Source organism: Macrobrachium nipponense, chromosome 24 (genome assembly GCF_015104395.2).
Source record: "Macrobrachium nipponense isolate FS-2020 chromosome 24, ASM1510439v2, whole genome shotgun sequence".
In the NCBI taxonomy this organism is placed as follows: Eukaryota; Metazoa; Arthropoda; class Malacostraca; order Decapoda; family Palaemonidae; genus Macrobrachium; species Macrobrachium nipponense.
In genome coordinates, this window is record NC_061091.1 from 49,896,691 (window position 1) to 49,924,090 (window position 27,400).

The following is a 27,400-nucleotide window of genomic DNA, read 5'->3' on the forward strand; positions in this document are numbered from 1 at the left end:
TTATTGTGCGAGGCAAGTGGCCATTCAATTCTGTATGACTTTTAAAAGAGGACGCTTGAGGGCATTGTTCTTCCCCTTGCCAGTGAAGGGAAGCGTAGACGATTAATAGACTTGATCAGTATTATCATCTCTATTATACTGCGTTTTTCATAACATTATATACCTAGTAAACGGCAGCTATTGTAGTTGTCGAGAGCAAACATTTTTTTTACGCTGGCTCGCACAGGCATTTGCTTTTTAGTTGAATCGTGATGAATTCAATCCGCTGACAACCGTCGATATGTATCGGTATATATTGCCTCGTTGTCATTGATAACGTAAGGTGTGATTTTAAAAGTGATAACTTTTATAGTGAGGTCAGAGGCTGTTGCCTTTAACCATCCACATTGCAAGCATGGCGAACGTGCAGTTTGAGGTATACAAGGGCTTAAACTGTTTTGTGTGTGTGTTTTTTTTATGTTTTTAACGAGTTATAAGTTTGTGTTCCTACTGATTCGTCACTTATCATCAAAACCAGATGGAGACTATATTGGGATGTCGCATTAACCAAAACGGTCTTTTAACTAGTAGACGACTATGCTAGTGAAGTGGTTGATGGTCAAATACAGGTGTAGCGTTCCAGGAACTGCAAATTATTAATTCACAAATCGACCAACAACAACCTGATTAAAATGAAGAGAAATACGGTGACATTTAACGAGTTCACGTTGGTGATAACTGATAAATCTCACCCATCTCGAATTTGGAAATTTGCGTCGTAGTCGTCTCCTGGATAGTACTACATTTGACATCTAACTGCGTCGTCGTCTTAGTGGGTGATAATTTCCCCCTCGTTCATGGCTTCTTGTTCGAAATCTGTTGTTTTAATTTGGTTTTAGAGAATAGAGTATAGAATTAGGCCAAAGGCCAAGCACTTGAAACTAAGAGGTCATTCAGCGCTGAAACAGAGACTGACGGTAAGAAGGCTTGGAAGGTGCAACAGGAGGAAAACCTCGCAGTTGTACCATCAGACAAGTGTTAGAGAGGGTGGAAAGTCGTATGAAAGCGAGAGAACATGAAAGGAGGTGCAGTAAAAGGAACGAAAGAATTGCAGATAGGGGCCGAGGGTACGCTGCAAAGTATAAGTAATACCTACAGTGCACTGCATGAGGTGCACTGATAGCACTACCCTCCTACGGGTATATTTGGGTTTTAGGTATAAAACTAGTAAGATACTGAGTTGTTGTTGCCCATTAGGCGCATGGACACGGTATGCAGTCGACATGAAAGCACCAAACCAACCCTGTAACAGAAGTGATTCATTCTTACTGGTTTGAACAGATAAACAGCAACGTTATAGTTGATGACAGTAGTTCCTTGCAATCAAATAGCTCTTCCGACCAGCTTTGTGGCAGTGCAATGTCGTAATTGACAGTTGAGAGTTATGATAATGAGGCCCGAGGCAATAATAGCAATGACAAAAACGATGGTGCTGTAATCAGTACCAGCTGATCATAATGATAATGACACTGGCGAACTAAATGTTCATTAACATAACCGTGGTTCGACCAGTGATACTATTAACAGTATCAATAATGAACATTATCGTAAAATCATCCTATAGCTTCCTTACCTATGAGCTAAGTAAGGTTTTTGGGATATAGTCGAATTAGACAACCGTCAGTAAGATTATACGAATGTTCTCTTTTAATCCCAAAGCAATACTAATAATGACAGTAGTGGTATTCGTAGTAGTAGTAGTATGACTGATGTATCATGTATTCTCCACAGGATGGCACCACTCCTCTCATTCTGGCAGCGGCGAATGGGCACGTGGAATTGGTCAGGGAGTTGCTGGAACAGGGAGCTGAGCCTAATGCGACTAGGCATGTAAGTTAAAAATCGGTTTATTTTTTTAGCATTTTTTTTAATATTTAGCAGTAAGGAAACCAGAATTGGGGAAATATTCAGGATATTATCGGTAGGAGACAGGTAGATAAATTAAGTTTTTTCCTATTTTAATAAATACTTCATTGATTGATTGAAAAAGTAAATATTAGATCATCCTTAATTTGCTCACTCGTCCAATAGAGATTTTCTTCTCGACTTGACCTGAGAGTTTGTGTAAACTAGTTTATTTTACTATCATCTGGTAAAACAAACAAATAATATGGAACTTCTTTTCATCCACGTCAACTTTTTTCAGCTCCTCCTCCCGCCACATTTGCTAGTAATTAACCGCATTTCATTGGTATTTAACCCTCGAAATCATACAGAAATCTTAAATCACGTCATGGTCCCATGTAGGTTTAATTTCATTTATTAAGGAATAACATGAATATAGACATCTGCCTTATAAAAGTCTTAGCTTTAAGGAAAGCGGAGAGTTTTTACTTTAAAGCATTAAAAGTGTGAATATAGCTTTCCTTTAATATAATGTAATGGTATATGCACCGCTATACTGTATTCGAATTTTCATGCAAGGTTCCAGCTAAACATTTTTTGTATCAAAATCTTTGTAGATTTCTCTCAGATTTTTTTTAACCTTTGTACTGTAAGTCACCAAACAAAATATATTGTTTAGCAACACCGTTAGTTTTCTGTTCTGTGGTGGAAGATTGATAATAATAATAATAATAATTTTCTTCTTTTCTTCTTCACAGACTGGAACGGGAGCTCTGTTCTTCGCAGCCCAGGGAGGATTCTTGGACATTGTTAATCTACTTCTCGACAACGGCGGGAAGATTAACCAAGCCTCGAAGGTAAGTGATGTGTCAAGATCAGGGAAGTTTCGTTTTACGAGAAACATTATATATATTTTGACATCTTTACTGAAAAGTTACTTCATGAATTGACATTTGATATGCAGCATATTTCATGAGAAATGTAGAAATATTTGCACTTCAAAGGGCCCATTCGGTCATATGATCGGAAATTGGAAATATACCATGCAAATAAAAAGTATTTCTCGCATGAATACATTTTCATTTAGTCTCTGTTATGGTGGTATTTTTGCCTCTTGGCATTCCAATGTATTTTTTGGTATTTTTTTATTTGCATTTTGATAACATATTGCCCTACCAGTTTGCAGTGTCTTCATTTTTAATTATATTAAAGCTAAATACTAAAAGATATACCGTGTCCCCTTGGCAATCTGTTGAGATTCTTCTACAGTCCATAGGCATAGTTCAAAACCTAGTAAATACCTAAACAAAGTTTTGATGGCCTGTTGACATGGCAGTTAGATTAATCACATGGAAATGTGTAAAAGTTGTTTTGAGACAGAAACAGTCAAAATTTATACACACACAAAAACATTTAAGTGTTACTCGAAAACAGTTACTGAAAATCATGCATAAAACGGAATTTATCAAAAGACTTTGAAATGTAGAGAAGGCAAGCACAATAATCTTTTATATTTGCTTTTAATCGTAAAACGTTTAAAAAAACAAGCAAGCAATAAAAAAAAGAAACATTATTAAGTTTAACTTCTAACTTCACAACGTATGGCTGTTTGCGCCAGGTGGGCTTCGAAAATGTCTTTTTATTTATAGTGATGACTTGTTTGCGGAACATAAGGGGTCGGGTCACGAAACCTAATGCAGTTTTCGTCGAGGGGTAAATTCATTAAAACTTCACAAGATTATGTCTAGTAGTATTTCTGGAAATTGATTTGGTTTTAACAAAAATATGTCAATTGATCGCTAGATCTGATTCAAAATTAGTTTTGTACTCTATGTGAAGAAACCATGGACAGATATGCTCTTTTTATTCTTAAATCAAGGATGTGAACTTTGGAAACATTTCCTTCAAAAATTTCATCGCGGATCGTACTTTCAGGATGGTGGCACAGCCTTGATCGTGGCTGCCCAGTGTGGTCACTGGGATGTAGTGCAAGAATTGTTACGCCGAGGTGCTGACCCACAAAGTGCTATGAAAGACAGAGCCACTGCGGTCTTTGTCGCTGCGCAGAATGGCCACACTAGTGTCGTCCGGACGCTGCTCGCAGCTGGTGCTAAGGTAACTACGGGAGAGGTCACTTGATGCTGGTTGCATTTCACCAAAGTAGTACCTACTCTCATCCACTTCTGCAGTAGTTTTAGATAACCTGATATTTTCAGACGATGTTTTCAGTTTTGTACATCTGTTTATTAAAATGTCATATGCAATTTAGGCCAAGCGCTGGGATCTGTGAGGTCATCCAGTGCTGAAAGGAAAGTTGACAGTAAGAAGATCTTAAAAGGTGTAACAGGAGGAAAACCTCACAGTTGCACTAGGAAACAATTTTCAGAGAGGGTGGAGAGTCAGATTGACGAAAGAGAATATGAACGGAGGTAAAATGAGAGAGGTTGCAGTTAGGGGCCGAAGGGACGCTGCAAATTGTCTTTAATTCTAATTGCACTGTTAAAATCTTGAGTGGTGCATTGTATTAGCTGTGATAGTTTTAGCTATGTTGCTTCTTTTGAATGGTATATTTCTAAATATGCAAAATTACTTGAAACTGAAAAATCATCTGGTTAATACTGTAATCAGAATTCACATGTACGTATTTAGCATCATAAGGAGGCATGAGTGATTCCCAAGATGCAAGTAGATGGTTATTAAGGAATCAATTGGTAGTAGTTAATGAAAACAGAGGGTTTAGTGTGTTATAGTAGCAGGTATATTATAAGAATTTGGGATGAATGTTGGTGCCCTTCAAAGATCAGCACCGCATTCTTTACTGTTTATCATAGTAATGGACTAAGCTACCATGGAGTGCCGAAAGGGAGGCCTTTGGTAGCATTACTGTATAAGCAGATGACCAGGTATTATCAGCAGAATCAGAGGAAGAGGTTCAGGAAAGGCACTTTTAAGATGGAAGGGTGGATAAAATACAGACTGAAACTAAACCCTTAAGCAAAACTAAGCCTCTGGTGACTGGAAGGTAGATATAAGTAAAAATAAAAGTGCAGTGAGATGAAACATACAAGATTCTGAAGCAGATATTGAGAGGGCAGTAAGAATTGTTGCAACAATTTGGTTATGTATGGGAAGAGTGGTGTAGGGGTTATTCAAACTGAATAGAGACTGGAAGAAATAACACAAATACTATTTACAATAATGGAAATTTTTTTTAAGTGCCAAAAGCATTAGGATGTCTCAGAATATCAATTATGTATAGTAGCTTTGTAGAAAGGCACTGATGAAGTCCTGGACTGGGAGGAAGTTCAGGCAGGAATTGCACAAGACAGAAGAAGGGAAAAAATACTGTACTGTATACCACGTCTAACACTGCAGACAGAAAACCTTACATAAATATTTTGAAAGTGGGAATTTATCACTTAGGCAGACCCTAGAATACTAATTAGGTGCTTCTTGCTGCTTTTGCCATCATAGTGAATGAGGATTCCCAATAGTAGCATTTTAATGAATTACTAGGCATCATGCAATGTATTGTCTAGTCAAGGCGTTTAAGATTATGGCAAGTGTCACCAAGGGCAAATCCTTTTTGCCCATACTGGCCAACACTACTACCCTGAATTAATGTGCTGGGAAAAATATATTTAAATTGCATTTGGTAGAAACAATAAACTCAACTCTCTCACTCTGTGGCCTTTTGGGGCCTTATTGAAACCCACGGTCACTCACACTAAACTTGTAATGAGTGTTTAGAAGTTTAGTAATGCTTTTATAAATCATAGTAGCATTAACCATATATACGTATCTGAGTTGGTAATGTACTCCAGACAGTGTTATGCTTTATCTGGAAGCATTGATTTTTTGATCGAGGTTGCTGGTCCCTTGAGATTGTTACAGGTTCTAATGTGCAAATAGTTCTTGACATTTGTTGGTGTTTGCTCATCCAAAATCAATGAAGGCTCCATGCCAGAATGAGAAATATGTACTAGGTACATATATGCATCCCAAGCCAGAATGAGAAATACGCACTATCCATCTGCATAAGGTTCTAAGATTTTTTTTGTTCCAAATAAAACTCATCATATGTATACCTTGATGGAGAAGAGTCTAAATGAATGCTGAATAGAGTGGCAAAAGGATCTGTAAAATACTGCCCTAATGAGGGAAGGCTTAAACCCTCAAGCCAATATCTGCGATATGGGGGGAAGCATGGACACCAAGACATCGTTAGTACTGTTAGCTTATATAACTTACTTTGTATATACTGTATAATAACATTTTGTCAAGAACTTAGGGCCTCTTTATTAAAGAAATGTTCAGCTTTTTCATGTTACTGTAAATTACCATTTGTTTCCAGATAATAACATAGTGTTGGTTTTTGCCACCATTGCATGCAAATCTGCTATTGTAGACTATAAAGTATATCATGTTCAGAATATTTTGGTGAGGGTGGGACAATTTTATCTTTTCCATATAAAGTGTTTTAACCCTTTTCACTTGCTTTTCAGCTCCTTCTCTGCATTCCTCCATAATGATGTAATAAAAAGATGCACAACACCACTAAAATCACTTTTCTGTATAGTTTCCATTTCTAAAGTCTACAACACTATTAAAAGCCCTATGTCTTACCAAAACTATCACGTTGACCATAAAATTTGATGCAGATTCCCATTTGCTTCAAACTGCAGGATTTGAGCAATAGCCAGTAATCTCAAAAAGTAAGAGTATCTAGCTATGATAATTATAGCACCTTTTCTATGATATTAATTTCCACAAAGGTATAAATAAAAGAACATAAGAACACTTAAGACAGACATTTTCTTGTTAACTTTTAGTATGGTGGCAAAAATCGTAAGTTTTTTTAACTCAATCACAGGCAGTAGGTAAACTATAAGAAATTGTCTTATGAAATTTATCTCTCCTAAGAATGTTAAAATTGCCACATATTGCAGGCTAATGTAAGGAGGTTAGATGGTGCCAGTCCATTATGGATTGCCTCGCAGATGGGCCATCATGCAGTAGTACGTTTACTTCTGAACCATGGCACCAATGTAGATATATGTAGACATGTAAGTACTACTATATTCTTCAGGTTGTTGATATATGTATACTATAGGGCTGTTTATATTCATACCCTATTATTGGGGTCGAAATATGAAATAGGAACTGTGGAGGATGCCTTGATTTGACAACTTTGCTCATTTATTTTTCTTTTTTCTTTTTATCCTTCAGGATGGCGCAACTCCATTATTTAAAGCTGCTCATAAGGGACATGTGGAAGTTGTGCATGAGCTCCTACCATATAAGCCCCATCTTGGCCTGCTAAGGGTAAATTAAATGCTACGCTGTCTTTGCATGCTTTATCATTTTACATACTCATATTACACAGTCCTCATGTTTCAAACATAAGTTTTGAAAGCTTAGCCGCTGGTCGTCCTCAGAGAAGTTAGTCTCATGGTCCCACAGAGGGCTTCATAAGACAGACCAACCAATTTCAAAGAATTCCCTTCTAGTTGGTCTTGGCCAGTACTATAATGCACATTGACACACTGATAGAGTATAAGGACTCGAGACGAGAGGGCTATCTCTTTGTCTACAGCGATTACCCTAGGTTCAATTCATATCCTTTACATGCAGATGTGACAACACATTTTGCATCGTCCCTTTTCCACCATTACTCTTTTGGTCTCGCACCTTAGGAAAGACATATGTACTATCTCGTTTCATCTGTCTCATCACGTTCCCAAATCATATTTTGGTCATCATGGGAGAACTAAATTCAGAAGCAAGTTAAGTGCATAGGTTTGAGTCCCGGTGGAAAGTTTTAGATTTCAAAATTTGTAGCAAATATTTTTTTTTCTTGGCAGAGTAGCTTATATCCCAAACTAGAAAGACCTATCCACTAACAAGAAAAAGGTTTTGAATGACCTCGCTGGTTGGACCTTTGCCTAGAAGTAAGGGAGGGAATATATATCTGTTGACAATCATTGATAGACTAACTCGCTATCCCAAGGCGGTACCCATAAGAAGCGGCAACGCGAGGACCGTAGTTAAACGATTGTTGAATTATTTTTCTAAGTTTGGTCTGCCTCGTACTATACATAGTGATAATGGTAGTAATTTTGTATCCAAATATTTCAAGGATAGAATGAAAGAGTTAGGCATCAAACTCGTAACTTCCACACCTTATCATCCCGAATCACAAGGCATTGTGGAGAGATTTCATCAAACGTTAGAGTTGCTTACGGAAATTGTGTAAGAACTTCGAACACGACTGGGAAGAAAAGTTACCATTCGTTCTGTTAGCTTTAAGGTTAGCACCGAGCGACACTACCGGATTTAGTCCATTTGAGCTTGTTTTCGGTCACACCGCTAAAGGTCCTTTGGAAATGTTAAAATGTACCTTAATGAGTAAAGAAGGTAGTGAGGACTACATCACTAACCTAGAGCATTATAAAAACAGTTTAAGGGATGCTTGGCAACTAGCGAAGGAGACAGAGAGTTTAAGGGATGCTTGGCAACTATACTCTGTTTTTTTTTTCATCTGTCCATCTGCCTGTGGTGTTTTTGTATGGTAACACTGCGTCCCGAGCTTTAGATAGTTACGCTATGTGTAAGTTTTAGGTAAATAAAAGGATATCTGGGCGTACATTTGCAACTGAAAAGTGTTTTAATAATTTACTGTATGCGAATTACACCGTTAACATTCGAAATAGAATATTAGTATAATCGTTGAATGTAAGCTGAATGTAACTATCTAAAGCCCGGAACGCAGTGTTGCCATACAAAAACACCACAGGCGGATGGACAGATGAAAAAAAACAGAGTATAGCGAAGGAGACTGAGAGGGAGAGTCAAGGGGAAACTTAACGAAAACATGATCTTAGAGCGAAAGAGAGACCTCTCTGTGTAGGAGATAAAGTTTTAGTATTAGTCCAGAAAGAAGGTCCCTCTTTATCGTATAAGTTCGAAGGTCCTTTTTCAGTTTTAGAGAAGAGGGGGAATCTGAAATATTTAATAGATATGGGTAAACGTAGAGCAAAGTGGCTGCATGTAAATTTGCTCAAGAAATATAACGAACGCCCCGTGCCTGTAGTGACGGTGTCCCAGAAAGAAATTAGCTTTGAGAAAAACTCTGAGGTGCTTAAGAATTTCGAAGTTTATAATCAGGGTTTAGAAGAGGAAAAGGTGAGGGAAGTACGTAATGTTTTAGTGAATTATCCTGAAACTATTAGTGACAAACTAGGCCTAACCAATGTTTTAGAACATGATATTGAGTTGCAGGACACGAAACCCATTAGGCAAAGTCCATATCGTCTGAACCCAGAAAAGGCAGAATCTGTGAGGAAGGAAATTAGTTACATGCTAGATAATGATTTGATAGTACCTAGCGAGAGTGAATGGAGTTCCCCGGTAGTTCTGGTGAAAAAGGAAGATGGATCAGATAGATTGTGCATTGATTTCCGGAAGGTAAACAGTGTAATGAAGCAAAGTAATTTTCCCTTACCCAGGATTGACGATTGCTTAGATAGAATCGGAAATTCCAAGTTCATCTCAAAGCTTGATTTGGCTAAAGGTTATTGGCAAGTACCTTTAAGTGAATGAGCCCGGAAAATTTCCGCCTTTATAACGCCATTTGGTAGTTTCGAGCCCAAAGTTATGGCTTTTGGCTTGAAGAACGCAGCCAGTACCTTCCAAAGGTTAATGAATAAAGTTTTAAATGGCATTAACAACTGTGTCGTGTACTTAGATGATCTTGTGATATTTTCAGAGACTTGGGAGGATCATGTAAGGATTTTGGCGAGAGTCTTGAAGGCCCTTACCAAAGCGAATCTCGTTCTTAATCTAAAAAAGTGCGAATTTGGGAAAGCCTCTATTACTTATCTAGGACATAAGGTAGGTAGGTCTTGGTAAAATCTGTCCAAAGGATCGGAACATAAAAGCTATCTTGAATTTCCCAATCCCAACAACTAAAAAACAGGCCATGAGATTTCTCGGAATGGTTTCGTATTTCCATAGATTCGTACCAAATTTCTCAGAAATAAGCGCTCCCATAACTAATCTGTTTAAGAAGGGACGCAGTTTTGTGTTTGATGTCGCGTGTGTGGAAGCCTTCAACAAGTTAAAGGCTATAATGATTCACGAGCCAGTTCTATTATTACCCGATTTTGGTAGGGAATTTAATTTAGCGATCGATGCCAGTGATATTGGCGTAGGAGGGGTTTTGTTACAAGAAGTGAATGGAATGAAACTCCCAGTTGCCTATTATTCAAAGAAAATGAATAAAGCGCAACAGAACTATTCCACTATTGAAAAGGAATTGTTTGGTTTAGTTACAGCCTTGCAACACTTTGAGATTTACGCACGTAGCGGTTCTGTTTTAACTGTGTACATATTGATCATAATCCGTTAGTTTATTTGGAGAGGTTTAGGAACAAGAATAAACGTTTAATGCGTTGGAGTTTAGAATTACAAGAATATAAACTGAAGATAGTTCATATAAGGGGAAAGGATAATGTATTAGAGATTTCTCAGAATGAGTAGCCTAATAACTGTTTTCTGTTATCGCACGAGTGAGTGTGTGAGTGGAGAGGCGTGCGTGTTTGACTGGATTAAAACTTTATGCAGAATTGTTTCCCCGCTGTTTAATTCTTGCTTCTCTTTAGAAAAAAAAAATAAGTTGATTTCATTTTTTTCTCTTTTGGGGGGGCGTGTGATGGTAATTGCTTCATAGCAAAGAAAGATAAAGGAAAGGAAAACGTATTTTCGAGAAGTTCAAGGAGGCATTAGCGCATTGTGTTGGAGGTGCCTGTTCTCATGATGGTTCCAAAATCGGCAGGAGTGTTGTGGAACTCGTCAGGCGCCGTCGTGACGTGAGAAACGCCGCGATTTCTGATGCAATACCTCGTCTAGATTCATCTAAGAAGTTCCGGTTATCTCGGGAGTCTGTGACGCTCGCCGTAGGCCCCGCCCCCAGGATGCCGTATAAATACGACGGACGAAGTAGGAGAAAGCAGAGATCACGAGTTAGTCACAGAGAGATATCCTCAGTAAGAGCCACAGATCAGATTATCAGTGAAAGATCAGCATCAGCAGCAGAGATCATCCAAGAGAGATAAGAGAAAAAAGGAACCGACAAAGGATCAGAAGAAAAGTTGCTCGAGAGTTGGTTGGATTTTGGTCAAGCCATCTTCAGGAGTGGACGACCGAGTTATCTCGACGTTGAGCAGACTTCAAAGAAGAAAATGTCCTGCTAGAGGTTTTGGGGAGTTCCTGCCTTTCAAGTATCAAGAGTAGACATTATTTTCTGCATTACGGAGTCAAGAAGACGTCTGCAATCGCCATTCTCCTTTTGTGAAGTCATTGCTTCGAGTCACTAAACCGGCCAGCATGTTGTTATTTAAGATTAAGCTGGCTTTATGCCAGCACGGGCTCTTGCTCAAGAGTAGCCCGTAGCCCGGCCAGCAAGTATTTGAATGACCTCGCTGTTCCCCCAGTTCATGCAGTGTAAGATTCTGTTTTTTTATGCAAATTGGAGATACCATTCTGCATTTACCTTTGTTAGTAAGCTTGTAAATAAACTTTTGTTGTGTTAGTGTTTCTTTCTATATTCGTATCTCCAGTTTCAACTGTTGGTGTTGAAAATTTTTTTGTTTTTGTTTATTTCATATCGAACCTGAAGCAGACCTCTCTCAGAGGCCGTAACAGTGCGGAGGGGGGGGGGGGGGGGGGGGTATTTGTAAGGACAACGTCCTTCTGCTATTTTCATTCCACTGTAACACCTTGCTAAATTCTATTGTACATCATCGTGTGTAGAACTCTCTGGCCTTTCTGCCGATATATACTTCATGTATGAACATCAATCGTACCCATAGATATCCATGCGAGAAAACACAAGTCCTTCTGGCCCAGACCCAGTTTCTCTCTGTTCATGTAGGATACTACAGATCCGTTCACAGCCTCCTTTATAGCTTGTGTTTACCTGTAATAAATTATCAGTAGCTAGTTACCTGTCTTACTCTCTGGTCCTCACAGTATCCTTTATTCCTGTTCATGTACTGTTGGATCTTATGCGCTTTGGCTTTAAGCCTCTGTTTTATATCTTCTATTGTGTTGTTTATTCCCTCTCTTGTACTTTATATTTCTCATAAGTATTTCTCATTTTATTATTATTATTGTTATCATTATTATTTTTATTTATTATCATTATTTAATAATAATAATATAATAATAATAATAATAATAATAATAATAATATAATAATAATAATAATAATGATAACAATAATAATAATAATAATAATAATAATAATAATAATAATAATAATAATAATAATAATGAATTAATAATAATAAAACAATGAACAATAATAATGATAAACAATAACAATAATAATAATAATAATAAATAATAAATTATGAATAATATTATTATTCATTACTTATTATTACTTTATTTATTATTACTTAATTACTTATTATTACTTAATTATTACTTAATTATTTATTATTAATTATTTATTTTTACTTAATTATCTATTATTTTTTATTATTAAGATGAACCCTATTCATATGGTACAAGCCCTCAGGGGGGTCTGACTTGAAATTAAAGCTTCCAAAGAATATAGTATTCATTAGGGAGTAAGAGAGGGTACAAAAATACAGAAAGAAGAGATCTCATTTATTAAAAAGAATAATAAATTTATGAAGATAAAAATTTATTCAATTGCAAGGAGAATAGCATTAGGGTAGTAATGCATTGCATATTTGGTTGAGCTTTTGAAGTTCCAATTACACTACATCCTCATGTTGGTGCTGCTCTTCAGCAAATCTGGTTGATCTCAGCAGGAAAAGGGCACCAGGGATCAATTGTGACTGTGAAAGCTCTGTTAAAATACTACCTATGAAAAAGTGACAAACCAGAGACAGTCTGTCAATAGTCCAATTCATAACTGCTAATACCATTTAGTGGTACCTCGACATACGAAATTAATCCGTTCCGAGGCGGCCTTCATAACATGAGCTTTTCGTATCTTGAACCGAATTTTACTTGTAAAATGCCTAATCCGTTCCAAGCCCTACAAAAACACCCCAGTAGATTTTATAATAAAGCTAAATTGACCAATAAACAATGAAATACTACAACAATTTGGACCATTCAATACCTAACTTAATACGTACTACTAATATGTACCTGTAAATAAAGTGTATTTGTGTACATGGTATACAAGAAATACGTATGTAGTAAAATGTGGAACCTTACCTTTCGAGTGAGGCTATCTCCGAAAGTGGCGACAGAGGAGGAGGACAAACGGCAGAAAATTTGTTACGTAGTACGTACACTTAACTTAATGAAACATATTAAAAATGTCAAGAAACATAAACTAAACTTTACAAAACACATTAACAAAACTTAAAATTAGATATTTTTTGTGTCTTTTTTTTTATTTTTACATTTTTTTTTACTATTTTATACTTTACTTTTTTTTTTGTACAAAATTTCAATTTCTTCACAACTTTCAACTTTCTGTTTTTTCGTAGTATCAGTTGGATCTTCCTTTTTGCTTACTCCTACTAAAGGCCTCTTTAAAAAATAGTTATCCAAGGAAGATTGGTTCTGCCTACTTTTCACAATGTTCCTGAAACGACTCAGGCAAACGTCATCGAAATGTGCAAGCATATGGCCTGTGTAAGCCTTTTTGGGGTGTCTCTTTTCTACAATTGATTGCACCTTATGAAAAGAAGCCAGAGCATCCTTAATTTCTGCCGTTGTCATAGGGTCGTCCTCCTCCTCCTCCTTGCCGCTGCTAGAGAACTCTTCTTGAACGACGTTATGTTGCATAGCCTCCAACTCCTTCAGGTCATCCGTCGTAAGCTCCTCTTGGTGCTCCTCAAGAAGGTCATTGATGTCGTCCTCGTTGACAACCCGCCCCATGGACTTGCCGAGTGCAACGATCTCGTCAAGATCTGGTTGCAAAACAGTTTCAAGATCGTCAACTGTTCCTGAATCTGCAGCACCAGCTTCACCCATGTTGAATCCCTCGAAGTTTGGGCGGATACGGCATCAGGCCAGAGTTTCCTCCACGAAGAATTCAAGGTTCGCCTCGAAACCTCCTGCCAAGCTTGATCGATGAGTCGGATGCATATCACAACATCGAAATGCTCCTTCCAAATTCACGCAAGGTGAGGTTTGTGGTATCGGTGATGTCAAAACATCTCTTGAAAAGATGTTCTGTATACAGCTTCTTGAAGTTCGATATCACTTGCTGGTCCATGGGCTGGAGGAGAGGAGTGGTGTTAGGCGGAAGATAAAGAACCTTGATAAAACAGTACTCATCTAGGATATCTTCCTCGAGGCCAGGAGGGTGAGCAGGGGCATTGTCCAACAACAGCAGACATTTCAGAGGGAGGTGCTTCTCTTCCAAGAATTTCTTCACTGTTGGGCCGAAACACAGCTTTACCCACTCAGTGAACAAAAGTCTCATTACCCAGGCTTTCGCATTAGCCCTCCTTTAGCACTTTGTGGGCCATGAAGGCTCGAGGAGTCTCCGAATGATAGACAAGTAGGGGCTTCACCTTGCAATCCCCACTGGCGTTGGAACAAAGTGCGAGCACAAGACTGTCTTTCATAGGCATATGCCCGGGTAGCTTCTTCTCTTCCTGCGTGATGTACGTCAGACGAGGCATTTTTTTCCAAAAAAGGCCAGTCTCATCACAGTTGAAGACTTGCTGAGAACTGTAGCCTTCGTTGATCGTCATCTCGTCGAACGTCTTAATAAAGGCTTCGGCCGCTATCGTGTCCGATCTGGCCGCCTCCCCATGCCGCACCACCGAATGGATGCCAGTCCGTTTATGGAATTTTTCGAACCACCCATGAGAAGCCTTGAAGTCTGGGGTTGGCGTCGATGTCCCTTCTCCTCCGTCGTCTTCGGCCTGGGCAATCAAATCGCCGAAAATAGCCCTGGCCTTGTGGCAGATTGCCGTCTCGGTTATTGTATCGCCAGCGATTTGTTTGTCTTTTATCCAGACAAGAAGCAGCCTTTCCATCTCGTCGTGCACGTGGCTTCTCTTGCTAGACAAAATAGTCACGCCCTTGGAAGGTGTAGCTGCTTTGATGGCTTCCTTCTGTTTAAGGATGGTGCCTATTGTCAATGGATTAAAGCCATATTCCTTGGCGATCACACTCAATTGCATGCTAGCTTCATACTTTTTAATTATTTCCATCTTTGTCTCCAAAGAAAGCATCCTCTTCATTCCGTGAACTTCAACTTTCTTGGGACCCATGACTACGTATATACTGTACGTAATTAAGTTATGTAGTATAAGTATGTAGTAAAGTTCTCACACAACACGATAAAGTAGTACTACAACAAAATCACTAACGAATTTACATTAATAAACGAAATCGTATAGAACGAACAAATTCCGCATGCTTACGATAACGATGCTGCTGCCGAGTGGCTGAAAAAGCACTCCGCTACGTAGATGCATGATGGGATCATGGGAGAGATGCTGACCAATAGGAGAGCAGGATCTTATGGTGGTGACTAGCATCAGGAACCAATGGGAGAGTGGGAGGATGGTGGCAAGTCTACTCAGTTGGCGGTGCGTGAGTTTTAAAATTGTTATCGGTGGTCTGGGTGAATCTCGGGACTTTCAGCAACAACCTTTCGTATCCTGAACTATTTTTCGTAAGTTGAGCCTTTCATATGTCGAGGTACCACTGTATTATGAAATAGAAACCTACCATCATGAACCAGTCTACCTAAAGAGGTAAGTCTCTGGCAGAAGCAGACATCCAAACCAGAGAACAGTATTTAAGTAAAGGAAGCACAAATGACCTACAACCGATTGCACTGTATGCATTATGTATATGGGGGGGGGGGGGGGGGCTATGAACAAGAGTTTTCCTCATCTGCCACCAAGCTTTGCAAATGTTCAAGTGAATTAACCATTCTGATGGCAAAACTTTGTTTCCCTTGCAGAGAATCTGCCACTTAGCTTTGTATTCCTGAAACAGTGGTGTGCTGTCTCTCTCTGTCTAAATGGTAAACTCTACACCCAGGACACACAGCATTTAAGACCTTGTTCCTCCTTGGTTCAATAGTTAAGCTAAGGTTGATGATGGGTTTGCCATAATTCCTACAGAGTGACCCAACTGATGGTTGTGAATACTTGGGGGCCTAAGAAGACTGCCTGAAGCTCTTGGATGTTGATGGGCAAGAAGTTTTCCACTCTTGATGACCACTTCAAAATGAGGCTAACAAGTGAGCTCCCAATACAGTTCATCATGGGATTCAATTGCAAGTAGAGAGGGGAACTCCCTTCACTAGGTTCTGTTGGCAGCTATACCACTGCAGATCACAAAGAACAATCTCCATGGTCTGGATCCTGATGACTGGAGACATCAAGTATGCTTTTCAACAAGAAGCCAGATTTAGCTGAGAGGAGCAAGCACAAAAGTGGCTGTGAGGAAACAACTTCTCTAAACAGACCAGGTAGGCAATCAATACCTGCCAAGACATGGCATTAGGAAAGGATGAAAAAGTTGTTCATACACAAACCTGGGTCTTAATATAAGGGGAAAATTGTGGAAGGCATGGAAGTTTCCGGGATTTGGTCTCCAGAAGAGAAGAATCTTCATATCATTGTGAGGGAATTGAAGGCAGTACATCTAGGTCTTCACTCTTGCAAAAGAAACATTCAACAAGACAGTAGCAGTCCATTCGGACAACACCACCACTCTATCTTAAATACAGAATCAGGGGGGCACTCACTCCTCCCACTGCGAAGCAACAAAGAACCTCCTCTTTTGGACAAAAAGAACCAAACTGAGAGTGACGAGATTCACTCAGGGCAAATTGAATGTATTTCATAGCATGAGCTAAGTCATCGCAGACAGGTCCTGCCCTTGGAGTGAACTCTAGATCCACAGTTATACATCAACCTGTGTGTATACTGTGGGGAAAACCTTCGATAAACCTGTTTGCAACATCGAGGAACCATCGCCTCCTGTTGTTTTGCTCTCCTGCCCCAGACCTCTGGCATGACCTGGTCAGACCTGGACCTTTAAGCCTTCCTGCCATTCAGCATGGTCATGGAAGTTTTAAATATTTAAAGTTTTTAACTTGTCACAAGTCTTCAATGACCTTAGTGGCTCTATTGTGGTCTCGAAAGGCGTGACTCCCGGGCCTCCTAAGGCTCTTGCCATAGAGACCATGTCTTCGTAAACAGGCGCATTTCCAATGATTTCACTGAGGCCTGTCCGCTCTTGCTCTATCAGGATTCAGATTGTCAATAGACTCATCAGAGCAAAGGGGTTTTCCAGACCAGCTGTAGAGGCTGTTGCGAAATGTAAACGCTAGTCTTCTTCTAGCTAAGTGGACAGTCTTCTGTGATGCAGTTCGTGGATTTTTTGCTATTTTTAAGGGCTTCCAGAGGTTTGTCTTTGTCGACCATCAAGGGATACAGAGCCGTGTTGGGGTCTTTTTCAAAATAGAGGTCTAGATATTGGATCTAATCAGAACATCAGCAATTTGATTAAGTCCTTCATCACTACTAAAGACAAACTTTGCTGCCTGGAATTTGGACCTTGTCCTTGAGTGGCTTTTGGGCCCTCCTCTTTAAGCCCCCTCACATGATTTCTATAAGAGATTTAACAAGGAAAACTCTCTTGTTGCTTTTGCTATGGCCAAAAGAGTCAGCAAGCTGCAGGCCACTGATAAGAGAGTCGGATTCTCCTAGGGAGATTATAACTTTTTATAGTAAAGTATAAATGATATCATACTTGAAACGTAAGTGTATATAAGAACATTTTTAATTTTTTTTTTACTTATTTATTACTTATTTAATTTTTAATTACATAACGGTATATTTCCGGCGTCGATGAGCTAAGTTGTTGGGACGCCATGGTACTCTTTTTGCATCAATCAATCAATCAGTCGGATTCTCCCAGGGAGACGCGGTCTGCTCTTTTGCATTGGGTTTTCTGGCCAAGAATGAGACTCCATCTAAGCCCTCGCCCTTTTCTTTCAGTATCAAGAATTTGATGGAAATTCTTGGACCAGAAGAAGTGGAGAGAACTCTTTGCCCTGTAAGGGCATTGAGGTATGTACTACTTGAATAGAACCAAGAAGATCAGATTCCCTCTAGTAACCTCTAGTGCTCTGTAAAGAATCCTTCTAGACCACTTTCCAAGAATGTAATGTCGGAGACATCTCGGAGTCACACTTGAGAATTCAAGAGGACCTTTTACCTGTTTTTGAAGTTAAAGCCCACGGAATTAGAGCTGTCACCACCTTGTTGGCTTTTAAACATACCATTTCCATATCTGTGATTCTTCAATCAACTTTTTGGTAGTGTCAATCAGTTTTTGCGACACATTATTTACAAGAAGTGGAGACAGTGTTCAAGAACTGCAGTCCGTTATCTGTGGTTGGCATTGTGTTGGGGGATGAAGCATATGAGTTATGCTTCTCTTTTACTCTTTTTCCCATTATATAGGCTGTCAAGTCTTGGAGAGCATGGGGTTACTATGTACCTGGAGTACCAACCAGTCTTTTAATGGATAGTTAGTGGTTTTTAATTTTTTGTAGGTGACAGCATTGTCTGGTTGTCTTTCATTATGGTACTGCACCAAGGGGAAGGGCACTTTTTAATTAAAAAGTTTTGCTAGCCACCACATAACTCCTTGAGCTGCATAACTTCCACCAATGCTTTTTAACCATCGGAATACTCCTTCGCTACAAAACTCCCACTGAAATAGGGCGGCTTCACAGCTATACTGCCATTCCATTACAGGTTAAGATGAGCACCAACCAGAGGCAGTGTCTACCTGCAGTAGCTCTCCTTACCTTTTTAACTGATGCTAGCTATCTTTTTTTTTCTTTTTCAAAAATTCTTTATCTCAGAATTTTTGGGAACAGAATATGTCCATGGTAAATATAAAAATGACATTTTTATATACAACTAGTTTTATATTTACAGGCGGTCCCCGGGTTACGACGGTTCCGGCTTACGACGTTCCGAGGTTACGACGCTTTTTCTTAAATATTCAATGGAAAAATCCGTCCTGGGTTACGACGCTTGTTCCGAGGTTACGACGCTGAAGCTTCCAACGCTCCGAGTTAACGATGCTTTTAAAAAACGCATACTATGATAAAAATCCTTTATGTCGTATTTTTCTATGTTTTTTAGTGACGCCTCATATGCGGAACTAGTTTCCGAGCGAATGAATACATACTAGCTTGCGGTGCGTAAAGTTTACATATAACAGTCCAAAAGCGCAAATAATGAAAAAATCATTGCTTGTTTCCAGTAATAATAACAAAACGAAGTTTCTGGTTAGATTACAACGCAAATTCCAAGTGTCCAAAGAGAGACATTATCCAGTAATTTGATCAGAGAGAGAGAGAGAGAGAGAGAGAGAGAGAGAGAGAGAAGCGTCTTCCGACGCTCCGAGTTAAGGACAGAGAAGTGTTCGTTTCGTTAAACGGCCTCTGACTCATGCCAGTGAATGTTATGTTGATACTAATAATATAAGCCTATTTAAAGATACATTTACTTTAATTAGTCTATATGATACGTAAATAGTAATCAACTGTTCTTGTAGCCCTCAAGATTTGGCAAAATCGAAGTATCCAAAGAGAGACATTATCCAGTAGTAATTTGATCAGAGAGAGAGAGAGAGAGAGAGAGAGAGAGAGAGAGAGAGAGAGAGAGAGAGAGAGAGGTCTTGGCAACAATGGTCTCGGGGATTGACATAACGTTTATTTTCTGAACAGATAGGACAGAGAAGTGTTCGTTTCATTAAACAGCCTCTGACTCATGCCAGGAAATGTTTTGTTGATACTAATATATAAGCCTATTTAAAGATACGTTTACTTTAATTAGTCTATATGATACGTAAATAGTAATCAACTGTTCTTGTAGCCCTCAAGATTTGGCAAAATCACTCCAGGTTGTACATAAAACTTCAAGAATGTAGTATCACCAGAGGATTACAATAGTTTTTACCTTCAAGAACCAGCATTTTTTTTATGAAAATAACTCCAGGTTGTACATAAAACTACAGGAAACAACATGTAGTGTAACCAAAGGATTACAAGTAAGGTTTTTATAACTTTTTATTAGTTTAAGACATATTTCCAAACGTCGTTCCGGCTTACGACGATTTTCGGGTTACGACGTGTCTCAAGAACGGAACCCCCGTCGTAACCCGGGGACTGCCTATACATACTTACCAAGTAATTACAGAATCAGAGCCATCACTCCTCCCCTCTCACTGACATAGGGCACAAACAAATTGAACTTTTCAGCTATCCTTCCCTGAAAGTGGGCGGGGTTGTCACCTACACTAAAACAATAGAAGCGCTTCTGTGAATTTCAAATTTAAGCTGCCGTGTGAATTAGAAACATTAGTTAGTAATTACGTGGCAAGTATATTTAAAGCTTTATTATAAAAATATCATTTTTGTAAATACAAACGATTGCCCTATGCAGAGATTTATCCTTGCCCCCATCCTCTATAACTGGGAGAAGATGCAGCTTTCAAGGAAAGATCTTCATACTATAGTAGGATAGGAGATTTTGTGGCATGACCCTGTTGAAAGGGATATGTGGCATGACTCTGTTGAAAGGGATACATTTAAACCCATTAGAATTGTAGACTCTTCTTAATAAATTGTGATGGTTGGCCATTAAAAAAAGTGCAAGATGGCATTATTTTGTGCTCAAAAATGCTTAACTTAAATTATTAGATTTGTATTTTAAATCATTTTTAATTATTAATCTGAACAAGTTATAGATTACTACTTATCTTGTCTCATTTCAGAATGGAGAAAGTGCTTTGCATGCTGCTGCACTTTATGGCCACATCAGAGTGCTGAGAGCTCTGGTTCAAGCTGGTGCTGACCCAGGACTTAAAAATGATCAGGGTCTGACGCCTATACAGATTGCTTCTCAGGCTAATCACCCTGAAGCCGTCCAGCTATTAAAAGAGGCATTAGCTAAAAGAAAAGAAGCGGGTCAGACTACACCAAAGCAGACGTCCCCTGGGCCACGATCTCCTAGGCTTGTCCAAAGTATGTCTGGCAATGTAGGTTCTGGCCCCCAGAGTCAGAATAGTAGTAGGGGATCCTCTAGAAACAGCTCTTTAGGAACAATAGTTGAAACCAGCCCAGTGTTGCCTAGGTCTGTGAGTTCTCCAGGAAATTCCAAGCCAGCCCAGTATGTGTCTTGTGAACTCAGTAACATGGTAGATGGTGGAGCCCGTCCAAGAGCTCCGCTAGCCACTGGGTCTTGTTCATCTGTTGCTGGTCGCACTCCATGTTCTTCGAATCCCTCACCTTCGCCCAGCATATCTAGTGAGCCTCCACAGTCCATGATTGCAGCACTGCAAAAAGCACCCCGGCATGCTTCTCACACCGATGTCAGCAGTGTTAAGAACATTTTCCGCAGAACTCTTGCATCTTTTAGGCGTTCTAGCATAGTGAAAAGAAATGATAAGCCACCAGAACCATGACCAGGTTTTCTTCTTTCTTGTTTATATATTTCGTTCTTATTTACTTATATGCTTTCCAAACTGAACGATATTTCAGTACAAATGCTTTACAAGTCACTGGTGATATTAGAATAGGAAGATACCTACTGTAAAAGGAAATTTGTTGCTATTGCAGTGTAATTTTAAAAAGAGGGGAAATTCATAAATGAAACTTAGCAAAATTAAAGGCTTTGATGAAATTCTGATGAGTGAACATCAAACTCACATTGCTGTGATTATTCTGCCAAATCTTTAGTCTGTAAATTTTAAGAAGCCTTTAAACACAATCATAATTGGTCAGCATATCAGAGGTTCCATTGCTGAGCTGCCATTCAATTAATTCCATATTATGGAATTAATTGAATGGCAGCTCAGCAATACAATTCAATTAATTCCATATTATGGTTAAATATTGTTCATCACAGAAAAATTAACTTTTTAATGTACAAGAGCTATTTACGAAAGGCAAGTAAAAAAATTGATAGAGGAAGTACTTACAGGATCATCTGTATTAGATGTAAGAAAATTTTAAAAAGGTACACTGCTGTAACCTGGAAGAGAAATGAGGGCACTGAGTTAGTTTATGTTATGCTGTAGTTGATGGAATTTTGTTTTTGTTAAATTCCATATAACTTAAAGCACCTTAATTGTTCGATGTGTAAATCTTAAAATCTGTAAGCATTCCTAAAATAAGAATCACTGATACCTCTGAAATGTTACATTTTAAAATTACCCATTACTGTATTGAAAGTAATTAGCATGAAAGTATGAATATTGTAAACTTGTTTTATTATAAAAATTATTTTGACTCAAAATTTGTTTAAGTGCTGAGAGTTCTGTCTGTATGCATAATGGGTAATAATTAAGTGTAGTGTAGAGGTGGAATCACACTCAAACAATGGCTACAAAATTGCATTTAACATTTTGAAAAACCTCTTATATCTTTAGCCTATCCTACTTATACTAGTTCATTAAAAATAATGCAAATGGCTTCCTTTCTGAAAATTGAATTTGTGTTGAATATTGAGACAGACATTTAATCTTTTGTAAATGACCATTGGCATACAGTTGGAGATAGTTTTGAGACATACATTTACTCTGGTAAATGACCACAGGTATACAGGGAGATAAAGCTGTTAGCTGTACGGTTTTTGTATGGGAAAAGTAAATTATTATTCAAGATTACCTGTAGCTGAACTAAATTCTTTTTTACTTTTATAGGTAAAAATACGAGAGGTTATTTCTAGCCATTACAGATGTGAAGAGATAAACACAGTTCATTTATAATTACAGATTATTACCGTACTCATGCCTTCATTCAAATAGATGGTCTGAATTTCATAGTTACCCCTGCAAATACTGGGGTGATATAAATGCAAATCATGGTAATTCTTACTTTTAAGTAGCACTGCATGGTTGCATGATCCTAGATATGTATGTAAAGTGCAGTGCAGACTCTGCTATAGCATACAATGCAACATTCTCATCCATGGGAGCCTAATGTTCTGAATCATTAATTTTAGAGAACTGAACTGTAATTTGTGTGATAATCTCCACGCTAACAAAATAAATGTGATCAATTTTCTGAAAATTAGTCCTGTCCATTACTCGCCATTTCAACAGGAAATAAAGTTAAACCAGAAAATTTTAACGAGGAAATAAAAGAGCACTGTAAGTTATGATACACTTTTATAGAAAAAACTGTTGGGAAAGATTTTGTTAGCAACAAGTATGTTTATTAAGAGTAGACAACACCAAAATATACTGAGAGAATCTTAAGTTTGGATGGTAGTACGTACTCAAGTGTCAAATGCAGTATGTTTTTAAATTAATAATTTAATGATGTGAAAAAGAAACCTTTGAAAACTTTTAAGAGATATTTGTTCTAAAGAATTAAATTTTGTTGTGATTTTTAGCTTCCCATGGCATTATACAGTTTTATACAAACTGGTGCTTAAATTTCTTTTGCATTGTATGTTGAGGCATGTTGTACTGTACAATTTGAATTTTAAAAAGTTAAGTACAGTAACTTTATGCATTTGAATTTGCCAGCATTATGCCTTCACAATACTGTTTTCGATAATCTAAATATTTTTGAAAAATGAGCCACTTGTGAAATATGGTTTGTGTACTTGCAAGTGTACTGGTCATACACTTTACTGCAAATGTCATAGTTGTTTTAAACTATGCTATATCATATGCCATACTGTTGCTAGTTTCTCAATACAGCTTGTACATCAATGTATTGTGTGTGTAATTTGTCAAGAGTATAACTGTACCATAAACAAGACCTAAAATGCATGGCAGTTATTGTCAGTTATGGAATTCAGAATTAAAATACCTTTTTGGATGATATATAATACTTCTTGCAGTCACTGTCTACCAGATGCCCCTCAGGAAGCAATATTGAGTTATTATCATTTGCTAACACTAACGCTTTTACTGGATGTCTAGATATCTTAAAAGGTATTTGTAACATTGGTTTGAGAAGTCTCAATTTACTTATCTTTATATAATGATTGAGAGCTGACTAGTTCATTTTACTTGTACATAAGCTTGATATGAAATGCGGCCTTAACCTATGACCTATTTCTATACTTAGCCTATTTAGATAAATTTTATTTGATTTTTTTACTGAATGAAAAAAAAATTGTATATTTGCTAAAATCCTGTTGAAGGATGTGCTATTGTGAGGTGGTTCATGGTGAATTATTTAACTACTTTAGAGTTGTAAAGAATGCTGGTAACTTTGCACTGGTTGCTGTTCAAGTATGACTGTCATCGTTGTGGCTTTTTTCCACAGAAAGAGTGATTAAGTTCTTGGTGAAAATAACAAACTAAATATACTAATAAGTAGGTAACAAGATGAATTTTATAGTAAGTATAGCATTATTTACCATGAAGCACATGAAGGTTTTCCCACAGTTAGTTCACATTATAATGTTAAAATTTCTATTGAAGATACAGAACTTGAGTAAGGCATTTACAAGAACTGAATTGAATTGCAACGGCAGCAGCCTTACAATGTGGTCTTCCTGTTTCAGTTCAAAGTGTGAATTTTTGTATGACAAACTAAATTACCAATTCTGAACTGTATGTTACTACTTACTACTTGATAATCATGATAGTTTACTAGACAATCGGGGAATTAATGGAATGTCATTTAATATAAGAATGGTTAATTTTATAAGCAAGAGATGTAGCCTATCAATTTTTAATGGAATGAAAACTTTGTGCCTTTGCACAAAAATTATCAAGACCTTAATGTTTTAATTTAATAATTTACAAAACCTAAATATTTTAATTTAATAAATCACTTGAATATTTATGAGAAACTTTTAAATGTACTAAACATTGAATTTTTTGTTCTATGCATTTTGGAATTGCTACATCCCATGTTTTGTGATTTTAGCCAGTATGATTATTTCAACCTTTTTTTTTAATTTGTTTACAATATGCACAAGAAGTTTGTATTTAATAACTGTAAGTTGTTGGTATTTGTTAAAAAACAAACAACTGTCATTCATTCAAGTAGTTTCTCCAAAAAAAGTTTATCTGTTACCCTTTTTCAAAAGTAATAGTTTTTACCAATCTGTTCTAAACCCCTGATAAAATTAAAATCTGTTCTTAAAATTTGTAGTTTGTCATCATGGAAGGCATTTCTGCCAGAAACGTAAGTTTTAATGAACGCACAGTTTATGTAAAGTGGCTGTCTTCATTGCATTATAACTGTTGGAGAGGAAAAGTGGTTCAAAATATTCCAGCGGTTGCAAAGGCTCACCTTTCTTACAAGTGAAACAGCTGTACTGCACACAAGTGAAGTTGCTTTGGAAAGAACACAGACTTGTATATACTGCACCACTTTTATGGTGCATTTACCCATCCTCTGAAATTAATTATACCTTGTTTGCTACATTAATTTACATTTTCATAAGAGGATTGCTTTGCAAGTAGATTTACTTGGTGAAAGTAGAGGTTACAAAGGCTAGCTATATATGGTACAAGTATTTATGGTTACATAAGCTACTGACTACCAATTTCTAGAGATTAAAGCTATAAAATAGAATTGTACCTTTCAAAGTACGTAAACCAACTCCTCGTGACTTAAATTCAGTTAACATAAGGTTCAATAAATAATCATCTTGATTAGTTTCTCATTCCAAGGTACAGTATATATTAAGACTTTGATTTCCTCACAAACAAACTGTGCAAATAAGAAGATAATTATTAATTAAAAGTTGACAGTTTCATCTGCATTTGTTTCATCTTGACTGCAATACTGTACCTATATACTTCTTTCAATATTAATCAATTTTTTTTGCATGTTGATTGTAGACATGTCAAGTGTGCCTTTACTGGCTAATGATAAAAACTAACAGCCAAGCAATAAGGAATCTATTGCTGGAGTCCTTGTACCATATATCTAACTTGAAAGGGTTTGTCAGTTTCAGTAGCCTTTAGTTTGTATTTATAATAGATATTGAACTTTTAACACTTGTCAATACATATCAATACCTCTTTTGATATCTTAATGTCCAGATGGTTTCAACTATAGTTTAGCCTCTCTCCATTGTAATATGCTACATTAAAGTTAAATTTTGAACATTCTTTCCTTACAACCATACAATGCAAACAAGTAACAACAGCTATTGGCAGCTCCTTCAATATGCTCATGTAAAGTGTTTAAAAATCTTCTCTTCTGTTTTTTTTTTTTTTTTTTTTTTAACTTTGTATCCTTTTTATTCATCCTCACATCCAGTTAGCAAATACGAATTTAATTTATCATAATTACTGTCAAAATGACAATTCTTAATTGTATTTTTCATAACTAACAAAGCTGAGGTCTTTCTGTTAAGGGAAGAATCTCAAGGCACAGCTGGATCCGCCCCCTCATTTTGGGACCACCTTGACGTGGTGAAGGGGCTCTCAAACCTCAGGAATTTCTTCCTAGGTTCGAACCCAGGAGTCCCATATAACAATACATATTTTCGAGTTAATATCTGTAAGGTTGGTATTTCACCAAATGTCCGTCCTTCCTCTGTACATATTTTTATACCATATACTAACGTGTAGAGCATTTCATGGCCTATCCGCGAATATATATATGTAAAAATGTACTCTCTGCACGAAGATATATGTATATTTTCAATTGCGAGAAACACAATCGCAGCGGGGGCTCCGTCCCTTTTTGTATGTGCGTGCATGATGGACCGTTGCCTCATATACAGCCGTCTCTGTTCAATAAAATTAGTTAGAGCTTTCGCCTTGTCTGATTCCAGTCCTCACAACTGGTGACCTCCCAGATTAGGAAGGTAGCAGCTCAGGCCACCTACCCCAGAAAACCTTTAACGGACCCATACTTCTCACAGTCTAGGTTCTCTAGTGTGTCTATCCGCGGTCGACCACAATGCCATTAGCGGACCCAAAACGGCATGTCCTCTACAGGAGTGTTTTGGCATTTATCTCACGGTTTGGTCCGCCATTTATGACACCTGTCGACTGTACGAGTGAGCTGGCAGACATGGAAAACTTTGCTTAAAACTGGGGGCTGTCCATCGCCATTCCTTCTGGTTCTTCGACGCCCCGACCCGCGGCACGATTCATGCTCTCCCCAGGTGGTCCCCCGATGCCCTGACACACACCCAAATCGACATCCTTGCATCTTGCCACCATGCTAGTGGAGCCCCACTTCATCAAACTGCCACCCTTCTCCAGACAGAATGTCACAACCTGGCTACACCACGCGGAGATCCATTTCCGGCTCCACGGGATCACCAGGGAAGGAACCAAGGCGGACCTCATTGCTGCAACCTTCCTGGAGGACATGTTCAACCGCCTCGCCCCTGGATAGCCAGCCAGCCCGGAGCGCTGCCCTACGAAGGCCTCAAGACCCAGCTCATCCAGGCCTTCTCCCTCCCGCTCCCTTAGAGAGCTGCCCACATCTTTGACCTGGTGGTCAACCCCATGACCACCACAGACC

The 27,400-nt window shown here is 38.1% G+C and overlaps 1 protein-coding gene across 1 annotated transcript in view; it reads left to right on the top strand.

Annotated features, from left to right (window-relative positions):
- LOC135205613 (ankyrin repeat domain-containing protein 29-like) overlaps window positions 1-26,023 on the top strand; it is a 481,897-nt gene extending 455,874 nt beyond the window's left edge. The window contains exons 3-8 of the mRNA XM_064236405.1: window positions 1,771-1,869; window positions 2,643-2,741; window positions 3,820-3,999; window positions 6,834-6,950; window positions 7,114-7,209; window positions 20,713-26,023. Coding sequence (XP_064092475.1) covers window positions 1,771-1,869; window positions 2,643-2,741; window positions 3,820-3,999; window positions 6,834-6,950; window positions 7,114-7,209; window positions 20,713-21,402 — 1,281 coding nt within the window. The 3' untranslated portion in view covers window positions 21,403-26,023. The remainder of the gene's footprint in view (window positions 1-1,770; window positions 1,870-2,642; window positions 2,742-3,819; window positions 4,000-6,833; window positions 6,951-7,113; window positions 7,210-20,712) is intronic.
- Window positions 26,024-27,400: the final 1,377 nt, after the last annotated feature.